This window comes from Neoarius graeffei, chromosome 4, assembly GCF_027579695.1.
Source record: "Neoarius graeffei isolate fNeoGra1 chromosome 4, fNeoGra1.pri, whole genome shotgun sequence".
Classification (NCBI taxonomy): domain Eukaryota; kingdom Metazoa; phylum Chordata; class Actinopteri; order Siluriformes; family Ariidae; genus Neoarius; species Neoarius graeffei.
The window spans coordinates 75,728,733-75,739,861 of NC_083572.1; the positions used below are offsets into that span (position 1 = coordinate 75,728,733).

An 11,129-nucleotide genomic window follows, 5' to 3' on the forward strand; every position below is an offset into this window, starting at 1 on the left:
GTGTGAATGGTTGTCTGTGTCTATGTGTCAGCCCTGTGATGACCTGGCGACTTGTCCAGGGTGTACCCCGCCTTTCGCCCGTAGTCAGCTGGGATAGGCTCCAGCTTCCAGCTTGCCTGCGACCCTGTAGAAGGATAAAGCGGCTAGAGATAATGAGATGAGATGATCAGACTTTCATGAAGGGGCTCCACCAATACATTTGGGAAAATACAGGGCTCTTCCCCCCCCCCAGTTAGTTAAGAGGATGAATTTCCCACTCATCCCTGACTGAAGTGACTCTCGTGGTTTGGCTGGGTATTACTGCTGTGTTTGTTGTGGTATAGGTGTTAGACTGCTGTTCTGACTAACTGCGTCTGCTACGGACACAACTGACTATGTGCTGACTTTTTACCTGTTCATTTTATCTCATTAAAATTTTTTTTTACTATTAACATTTGTTTATTAGAGTTCTGTGGGTTCCATACAGCTCATGTCAATTTTTTTTTTAATATATAAATTCTCTGTTAGCTATTACACCTTTGTAAACCCCCCCCCCAAAAAAAAGGTGTGCGCATGGACAATTTTCATGTAAACCGCTTCAACAGAATCAGAGTACAATCCTGATGAATGAAACCAAGTATAAAATGGATCTTGTAGTCTAAAGTATGAATTGTCTAATTATTAAAACATGAGAACAGAGAAAGTGGATCCTTACTCTTTGCCTTGGTCTTCTTGGTAGGCTTTAGATCTTCACTGGCCTTCTGTTTCTCCGTCTCCATCTTTTCGTCTTTCGGTTTTCGGGGATTTTTCTCTGGAGAGAGAAATGGAACAAAAGGAGTATATGTGAACATTGTCTTTAACAGTGCTAAAATCCTGATTTTACCTCAACAGCATAGTAGTGTACTCACGGCCAGGCTTCTTCCTGAGGCAAGTCATGACAAATGCCTCCAGAGCTCGAAGTGTTGTTGGTTTGAGTGTCTCAAAGTCAATCTCAATCTCTTCAGGGTCTGTGTCTCGAAGCATAGGCTCTCTGGCCTTGATGATATTTACCACTTTGCCTAGTTTGTCTCCAGGCAGCTTGTTGATGTCCAGACTCAAGCGTCGTTTCTCCTCATAAGACATTGGCAGTGCAAGCTCCTCTTCAGACTCGTATCCTTTGCTCTCCATATTCTTCCTAATCACAGAAGGGCTTGTATTTAGACCGGCAAAAATACAAAATTGCACACAAGAAAAAGGCATGAGTGCAGGTGAGTGTTCACAAACCCTGATGACTTGCTGCAGCTTGACCTCTTGTGCACTTTCTCTGGAGCTGGCTTCCACAGATCACCACCTTTTCGCTTTTCTTTTCTTCTTTTCTCCTTCTTTGACTTCTCTTTCTTCTTTTGTTTCAGCAACGGTGTTTGGGTCAGTAATTGCAGCTGCTCCCGCACTGCCTTTAGCTAATTGACAGAGGTGTTGCCATTATTTAAGAGGGGTGGGAAGGGCACGACACCTACACAAACAAGGGTATAAAAGATATTGTGCAATACCTGTTCCTCCAGAACAGACAGTCTTTGTGCTCTTTTCTCTTCGTCTTCCTCAGAGTCGGATGAGCTTTCTGACAAAGAAGATTCGGAGTCGCTACTCTCTGAGCTGGACGGACTTCCTGTTTGCTCATTTTTCCCCTTTTTGAGCACGAGGTGCTGGCTAGGAGTCGAAGGTCTGGGCTCATCTGGAATCTTAACAAAGCGGGACTCAAAAACCTCCTGAACAGAGAAGACCAACATTCATGGTCAGTCATCTCTCTTAAGATACACACCAGGCCAAGACATGACCTTGGTCAGTATATTCTCAATTCATATGGGGAAAAAAAAAAAATCAAAAACCAAATGAAATCATTCACCTGGAGTTTTCTGGCCATAGCCACAACCTCGTGGTTCGGTGGGTTGTATTTGTAACAATTTGAGAACATAAGACGAATGTCTGCAACAAACTGCAAGGCGTCCGTGTATTCACGATTGTCCATCTTTTTCTGAGGAGGAAAACCAGTAACATGTCAGCTACCCATCTTGTGCTACACGAAAAAATTCCATACTTCAAAACTTTATAAACCCTTGCAAATTACCCATCATCTGAACTCAACAGTTTTAACAAAGCCAGAAATTGCATTTACACAATTCCCCTCTTACCCCAAAACAGTGCTCAAAACTAAAGACACAAACTTTGGACACCAAGTCTTAGATGGTCAATTACACTTTGGATAAAAGATTGTACAAACTGCATTTTTGGCCAAAGTATTCAATTCTTGATCTTACTTTAATGGTGCCCAAATCCATAGGCTGATGGATGATATCATGATAGTCATGCAGGCCGAGCGCCACAGTGTCCACTGGTTCGTAGAACGGCCAGGCGTAGGCAGAGTGCCTTTTGGCGAACATCTCCTTCAAGATACCACTACAGTATTTAAGCCTTTCGGAGAGCTTGGCCCTGCGCCCCACCTGGTGCTGCGGTGGCGACTCTGGCAGGTCTTTACATGGTGGTTTGATGGGTCGCCCGCTGCCTCGCCGGGAAAACAATTTCAGCACCTTCGGTTCAGGGATGCAGGGAGAGGACTCATTGCTGGCAAGGTCAGGGGCTGAGGGGGTTGTGGTGTCTGCTTTTCTTTTCACCCCCTTTTTTAACTGAAAAGACAAATGCATATTGAGAATTGCATCTCTGTCTCGGTTAAAAACATCTGCACGTCTATACTAGTGTATGTAAAAAAGAGACCGACTTTGGTTTCAAGCTGATTAGACAGGGGTGCAGATGAGATGGTGTGTAGTGCCTCAGGAGGTATGACGGTCACCGTCTGTTGAAACACAACCTCAGACACAGGAGACTGAGGCCGCGTTTTCCCCGGTCCTGGTATGCACACAGGGGAACAAGGTACTTTTTCACCCTAAAGATAACTGCACAAATTGTATGCAGAACACAAATCCAAAAGGGCAGAATGGGAACGACACCCTGGGGTAAAGAATCTTTTTGCCCAGAATGTTTTGTGCTATCCAAATTCCTCTTGGGCTGGATCTACCGAATTATATCAAGTTGCACACAAAACACTTTTGTCAGATTCATGTTATGATAATCTAATGTATATCTGTATCGTTAGTCTTTTGTTAAAAAAAAAAAAAGTCAAACTTAATGCAAATAGCGTCAACATCGATACCACCGCCAACCACTCTAGTCCTTTCGTTTACTGATTTGTGTTAGCGCCTATGGCCAAATCACAGCTGTGGAGATCTTCAGTATAACCATACTCTTGCTCGTGAAATACTGCTTTATTAAAAAGTCACTGACGTCCCCTAACCAAAGCTGAAATCTATTAAAGCATACCCGCAGCGGCCATCCTTCTTCCTTTCAGAGGTGTCTTGGTGGTAACTGCTGTGATCTCACACTCGTCCTGTGGCATTTCAGCTACTTTCTCAAGGAACAACTTCTCAAGAGCTTGAGCCATTAAAACTATATCATCTCCCGGCTGAGGGGGGAAAAAAAAAGTTTTAATTGGGCTTCAACAATTTAAAAGAATACGCAAAATGGACATCTGTTTTAACAGTATTTAGACTTTTTACCCGGTTGTATACGTAACAATTTGTAAACATCGTGTTGAAGTCTTCGACACACTCCATAGCCGTCCAATAGTAATTATTTTCAAGACGCCTTTTGATGGTGTTCAAGTCCATTGGGTTTTTGATTACTGTATAATAATCCTGAAATCGAAACAGAAAACAATGCTAAATTAAAATATCTTTCGCATTCATTCAGAGAAAATAAAAATACACACACAATTCATTACAAATGTTCAGTCTAGCCCTTGAGGCCCTTTAACTGCATTTTGGTTAGTTAGAGTTTATAACACACAGAACCAGCCTTTACTCTCAGTTCAGATGCGTTTGGACCTGAAATAGAGTAAAATGTGGACTAGCTTGGGGCCCGTTTGAACTGGACTGAGAATCTCTGAGACCATCACAAGGCAGTGGTCTTTTAGTCATATCTGTAAAGAACCAGTGAGACTTTAGGTTGTTAGTCCAACCAAGCAAGGACATACCTGATTTGTTTAATCAATTTTAAGCCTAAAATATTTAAATTATTACTAGCTACGGCTTTTCTGCGACCAAAATAATAACCTGTAGCACTTATAAATTTAAGACTCTTCAACATACCTGGTTTAGCTCATCAGCTACCTCGGAGAATAATCAAGCAGTCATGTCATGATACATGTCCACTTGCAAATTTCGTTGTTACTAACTAGCAGATAATCTAATGAGCTTACTAGAATTAAAATTTATAACAGTGCTAAGTTGCTGTCTCTAATAATCCAACGAAAAATGAGGAAACCCATCAAACAATGGCGAGAAGCAAATAAGTAAAGTCTCCCTGTGCGGACGATGCAAGCATCACCGATTGATAGGCTAAATGCAAGCGACAGGAATAACTGTATAATATTGAATGTGAATAGAATATAACCATTGCAAAACTATAATTGGACACATATTGTTAGTAGATATTGTAAAACCCAAAACTGTGCGGCTGGAGCCCCCATGAATCCCAACTCACAGGCAGGTTGAGCTGAACAGCATCCACAGGGTGTCTGAAGGGCCAGGAGAACTGATGCCTCCACAGGGCTCGGACCACCACTTTCTCCAGGTACTGGAGCTGATTGGTGAGGCGCCCAGGTTTTTTATTGTTCTTGTACTCGGGAGGAGGGGGGTTCCTGTTCATTCTGAGTACTGGCTCGGACATGGTCGGTTCTGCTCCAAAGACACAGGTGCACAGAAAGATGTTCTGAAGCTATGTCTGGCCAGCTCAGCATTCATTACACAGCCTCTGCCACTGTGAAGAAGGAAAGCAGTTTGAGCACAGTCATTTCACCCTGCAGTCATGAGCCAAACAGCCCTTGTTGTAACGGCTGTTTATTAATGAGCATACAGACTAACTAGTATTTCCATCTTGTTGGAGAAAAGGAATTAAAATCGTGATAACTGAAAGCTATGTTAAAACCATATAATATTTGGTGCAACCCTTAACTTTTGGTAGTCTATAAATATGAACATGGCGGCTATTTATAGTACATTCAAACTAGGTTATTATATATCTTATGGTTTGGTGCAACAAGCTGCTGCTCCTCAGGCCCCAGCAAGCCTCTTAGATCTTTCTTCTTTGCTCAGGATATAGAAACACGTCAAAATTCTTGCCAACTGAAGTTTAATTACACATATGCTATGAATATAGTAGAATAGAGCAAACGATTTCTCTCTGAGAGACAATACACTTTTGTTCTCTCAACACACCTGAACACACTGTGTTTTTCATGGCTTAGCTACAGGTCGGTTAGCAGTTCAAAAAAAAGAACAAAAATAGGCTTGCTGGGGCTTGAGGAGCAGCAGCTTGTTGCACCAAACCACAAGATATATAACCTAGTCTGAATGTAAATAGCCACCATGTTCATATTTATAGACTACCAAAAGTTAAGGGTTGCACCAAATATATGGTTTTAACATAGCTTTCAGTCATCATGGTTAAAACTTGCACCTACTCCCTAGTAGATGCAAAATCTGCTGTAAACTAAACTATTTCGGTGCATTTTTAAGAGTGCATGTTTACTGACGCTTCATTTTCTTATAATTTTGTGACACGCATAATGATTTTTGTGGGAAGTATTTTTGTGGTCCATGATTACTGGACAAAACCAGCTTACCGAAACACAGTTTAACAGCAAATAAACACGAGTTATCAGATAAATTACAGAGCAGACTGCCAAACGACCACTTAAGTGATGGTGCAAAATGTGATTATTAAAAACTAAGATTTGTGAAGTACACCACAAAACATTTTACCATGATTGCAACATTAAACTTTAATCTGTTGTTCATCATACTCAAATGCAAATTTAATTTGCAACCACTTCATTCTTTCTTTACTGTTGTGTTACTAAAATGCTCAAGTAAGCACATAAATTAGAAATAAAACAGTGTGCCAACACTATTGGAAGGTCCATTTGGATTTTGTTAAACTTTGAGAGACCAGCACTACATTTCCCAAAAGATGCTAAGAGCATCTTAACCAGAAGAGCACACGCGTTTCTTGTGCAGCTCATGCTACCATTTAATGGTGATCTTTGTGCTGTGACGCTTTTAGCAAACTCTGTGCGTATCTTCTTGAAATAAATATTCCAGTAAGAAAATCAGACCTCAACCATTTCCCTGCGCCTCAATAATGGATAATGAGGGTAATATTTCCTTGCTCGTTTTTGATTGACTGGTGAAGGTGAAATACATCACTCTTGTGCAGCAAAACTTATCACTATTAGTGATATTAGTTTGTCTGTAATACAACTAAAAGTCTCCACTCCAACAACTAGTGCAACTGGCTGCAGTTCTACAGATGTTTAATATAGTATATACCGCCCCCTGCCGGCTACACTAACAATTGTCCAATGCTTCTGATCATGAAAACTCATAAGCAAATTGTTAATATGTACCAAAATAAGTGAACTAAAATAAATTGACATTTGTAGTGCAGAGTCATCAAAAACTCAAATACAAAAATATTTTATTTTACAAAAAAAAAAAACCCTGTGGCCATGATCCTCTTGTGTTTGAGCCATATTCCATGTAGCAGCCATCAGTAGTTACAAAGTCCCACATCTGCCTTGGATTAATTTTATATATGAGACTTTAATCCAACTAAGACCACAACTCAGAAATAACCCATACAGATGCCAAGCATCTAATTAACCTATTACACTTTCAGCGCTCTTGGTCGTACAAATGAGAGAACAGGAATAAACCTGTTAATTAATGAGTGCTTATATTTCTATTCACATCAAGGATTTTAACAGCTGGTCCTTTAACTCCTCCTGAACACTGGATGAAAAAAAAAAAACCCAACAACAAACCAACCATGTTTATACTTTTGATTACATAAACTCATTTTGTAGGTTTTATTTTAGATCGAAAGAAAAAGAAACAGGAGTTGTAACGAAATTATTTTATTGTCTAAAACAAAAAAAAACACTTACATTCGTTACGGAGCTAACAGTTAAATGTCGGTTGCTATGGAGATCAACATGCGAATTAAGACAATGTCATACAATTAGGTCAAGTCTTTAGTACTGTAGAGATCATTTCAGCGCATTACTATAACGCTGGAGCACAAAAGGTTCCCTCTTCTCGATACAGGTACACTATACAAGGTGAAAAATATGATATATTCTACAGCCCGTTTAGTCACTATACAAAATCAACAGGGAGCCATTTAGGACCCCAAGGCTACCTAGCGAGATAGTCGAGCACCACGAGGCTTCAAGGTTTGTCGTGAACGGCTTGAAAACAAGCCATTTATTTCGTTACATAAACAACCACACGTAAAAACAAGTACGAAATGAGCAAAACCACGCTCCTTTGTCCGAATGCTAACCGCTAGCTAGCTATCTATACTCATGTGCTGCATGACGCAACCGTATGAAATCAAACAACGCACTTGGCAAACAGAGCCAAAAGAATAGCTCCAGCAAATTAAATCCAGTAAGTTACTAAAATACTAGATTCAAAGAATCAAAATCAATCATTTTATTCGCGTTTTATTTTATGAAAAACACTTCAATTCAAATGTCGCGAAAACCCAATGACTGGAAAACAGGCGACAAAATGGCGACCCGACACGGCCAACACAAAATGTCTCAGCCTCTATCCTAAATAGTGCCTTATCCCCTATGTAGGTGCCCTACGTTGCGGTATGAGGTAACGGCTTCAACGTTCCATTGTAGTTTGCTACATGTCCTCTAAGGAGTCATTTGGGATTTAGCCACAAGGTAGCTTAGCCTCACATCAGGGGAAGGGAGAGAGAGAGAGAAAAAAAAAAACACCCCTCAACTACTAGCTGAGCTAAATTTCCCCGCCCCGAAGACATGTAACAAGCTCGCTACTATCAGACTTGTACAGTCTCTCCGACTCGCTCATGCTGTTACACTGCTAGCTAAACAAGAACAGCTAGCTCAAACCTGTATCGTTACTAAAACATTTACCTTTCAGTCACTGGCACAACAAAGAACGTTTTTAACAGTGCCGAAGAAGTTCTGCAGGAAAAGATGACCAAATGCAGGCTCTTGAACTACTGTTTCGTCCGGATATAAACTTTAATGATTTGAAATAAAGTTTCTAAAACAAATTAGCCTTTTTTCCCCCTTTTTTTTCTCCAAACAACACCAGTCTTCAATGGCGGACGTCTCTCACAGCAACAAGCCCGCTATTTATACCCTTCTGCTCGGAGCTCGGCCTCCGATTGGTCAATACCCTTCACGTGCCCGGGTTCTCTTTTTCTTTTCGTTTGAGAGGAAAACAGGCACGATTTTATGCAAAAAATAACACGTTGGAAAGCATTTTTATTACCAGTCAGTCTCTCGGGATACAATTAAACCTGATAAAAATAAAATATATGAAGTACCCGACCTTAAAAATCGTTAAAGAAAACAAAGACGTACGTCAGACTATTTTTTCCAAAGTGCGACATAACTGGTCTCGTGACATCACATGACCATTCTAGAACATTCTACCACCTATCTGTAGATTTGTTTATCATCTGTATTTCCCCTATTATCTCATTTTATGGGTTTCTCCGTTGGCCATCGCTAAGCTTCTTCGCAAGTATCCGACTATCGTTCATTCCTGCAGCTTGAAAATTCTCACAAAGAGAACAAGGATACGATAGAGAGGCTGGAGAAGGGAGGAGACATCACGTTAAAGCGCATGCGCGCTGCGGTCCTGGTGATTGGCGAAGGAATCGGGGTTTTATTGACGTCAGGTACAATTTTCTGTTGTTTTGCATATATTGCAGATTATAGCCAGGACTGGGTCTGATTAAACTGATCAGCTTTGTCATGAGCACATTAATTAGGCTGACTATTATTCTGCCCAGCTTTAATAAATAGAATCTTCATGTCTGGAAGATATTTTCCATTTACAATTCTGACTCAGGGCACTATGAGTCTGATGTAACGCAGTGGTAAACAGGCCCCTGTCCCAAGTTTTTTGAAACGTGTTGCTGGCATCAAATTAAAAATGAGCATATATTTTTCAAAACGCAATAAAATGTATCAGTTTTAACATTTGATATGTTGTATTTGTATAGGTAATCGTATGGGGCCGAGCAAAATTAAGGATTAATTTCACGAGTGATTTCGAAGTTTTGAAAATTGCCGGAACCATACGATTACTTGTTTATAATATATAGGGCCAAATTCATACTTCGGAAGCCATTCAGGTTCACAACATTCGACATTCACGTTTTCTGAACCAGTCAGGGCGCAAGACTATCTTGCACGTTTGAATCCGTTTCTAAAGCGTCTTTCATCATGACACGGTGACACGACATGAGGATTTTGATTTCTTAAACACGGAAAGCCAAAAATTCGTACCTTTTTTTGGTATTTTCATTTTCGCTTGCGGCTTTCAATTGGTTTATCATTTCTTTGTCAAATATAGCGAAATGCGGCATTGCTGAGTCAGCCATTTTGTTGAAAAAATTTGCTAATTTTTGTAACCGTAACCAAGCAATGAACTAGCCAATAGCATTTCAGAAATACAGCCCCGTGTTAAGGAAAAAAGCCCTCCTTGATTGACCAATCAGAATGGAGTAATTTGGGCCTATGTATTATAATCAAAGAAACATGGGGTTTCCTGCATATTGTAGATAACATACATATTTATAATCCATCCATTATTCATAACCGCTTATCCTGTGCAGGGTCAGGGGAGAGCTGGAGCCTATCCTAGCTGACTATGGGCGAGAGGTGGGGTACACCCTGGACAAGTCACCAGGTCATCGCAGGGCTGATACCCAGAGGAAACCCACGCAGACACGGGGAGAACATGCAAACTCCACACAGAAAGGCCCTCGTCAGCCATGGGGCTCGAACCCGGACCTTCTTGCTGTGAGGCGACAGCGCTAACCACTACACCACTGTGCTGCCTATTTTATAAATATATATAGTTTTTCTTAATATAAATATTTATCTGATTTTACAAGTAAGGTGAGAGAGAAACGGCATTAAGATTCTCCTATATGTCCTGGATACATGGTGAATTGACAAAAAAAAAAAACCATTGAATCTTGAATCTTATAGCCGCTGTTCCACACTCCAGCCCAATAGGTGGCGGTAATGCACCTTTAAGTTGGTTTGCCAACCGCCATAAAACCTTAAAGAAGAAGCAGCAGCCCCAGATTCGTTTCCATTTTGCTCTTAGTTTTTATTTTGAAAAATGAGTGATACAACTGAACACACTGAAAGGAAATTTTATCAGAATTGTTTTCTTCAAAAATATGATCAGTATCTCCATTACTCAAGGCTTCTGTGGCATTTAGTTTGTTGCCTTTTCCATTCCCCCCCGGAGGTCTCTGTGCTTGGACTAAAGGGCTTTTTAAAGTCTTTGTCTTTCAGGATGTTTATCTTACTGTTGTTGTTGAATACATCACGAAAAGAAAGACCAGGTTTTTTCCCGCTTGTATATAGAAATGCCAGCTGTGTAGCTCCTGAGAGGGAATGGCCTGTGTCTCTTTCTTCTGTAACTTCAGCAAGAAATCTTTTGAAAACGTTCATGTAGTTTTTTTTACGGTGTTTTCTTGTATAAACAAGAGGATTTCTTGACTCCAAAGTACCCTTTTTCATTTTTTTCCCCCGACAATTTCAGCTTGTTTAATTAGGTCTGTCTGATAAACCATCCGGCTAATCAGATTAACTTTCACTGCTCGTTTGAGTCGTTTTTCACACACCGTTGTTCCTGAGTTAGATCGGTCTATACAGCATGATCTCGAGTCAAATTCTGGCCCTCCTACTCAGTCAATAAGTACATAATACATGTTTACTATATTACAGAAATAAATAACTTACATATATTCACACTTTTTCCCTTCTTCTGTATCGCTCGAGAGACACCAACCGCCAGAATCAATATCCTTGTGTGTGGACTTGGCCAGTAAACATGATTCTGCTTCTGCTTCTATTTCTAATTCCATGATTTGCGAATCATTGCATTCTGGGTTTTATTTAAATTTCACACAGCTTCCCAACTTTTTTTTTTATTGGGGTTGGAGCAATAGATTAAAATGTATTGTAAAAACTCATACAAAGTCATCCT

General features: G+C 40.3%; 1 protein-coding gene across 7 annotated transcripts in view; it reads right to left on the reverse strand.

Annotated features, from left to right (window-relative positions):
* Positions 1 to 10,899, reverse strand: part of brdt (bromodomain, testis-specific) — a 32,826-nt gene extending 21,927 nt beyond the window's left edge. For 3 of the 7 annotated variants that reach the window (XM_060919730.1, XM_060919728.1, XM_060919723.1), the window contains exons 1-11: positions 8,021 to 8,707; positions 4,552 to 4,827; positions 3,567 to 3,704; positions 3,331 to 3,472; positions 2,732 to 2,859; positions 2,274 to 2,639; positions 1,862 to 1,990; positions 1,509 to 1,724; positions 1,243 to 1,418; positions 888 to 1,153; positions 695 to 790 (exon numbers count right to left, since the gene is read on the reverse strand). In XM_060919730.1, the coding sequence (XP_060775713.1) occupies positions 695 to 790; positions 888 to 1,153; positions 1,243 to 1,418; positions 1,509 to 1,724; positions 1,862 to 1,990; positions 2,274 to 2,639; positions 2,732 to 2,859; positions 3,331 to 3,472; positions 3,567 to 3,704; positions 4,552 to 4,737 (1,843 nt within the window). In that variant the 5' untranslated portion in view covers positions 4,738 to 4,827; positions 8,021 to 8,707. Of the gene's footprint in view, positions 1 to 694; positions 791 to 887; positions 1,154 to 1,242; positions 1,419 to 1,508; positions 1,725 to 1,861; positions 1,991 to 2,273; positions 2,640 to 2,731; positions 2,860 to 3,330; positions 3,473 to 3,566; positions 3,705 to 4,551; positions 5,012 to 7,015; positions 8,708 to 10,882 lie in introns of those variants that run through there. The other 4 variants (XM_060919727.1, XM_060919726.1, XM_060919724.1 and 1 more) reach the window with 4 other exon arrangements.
* Positions 10,900 to 11,129: the final 230 nt, after the last annotated feature.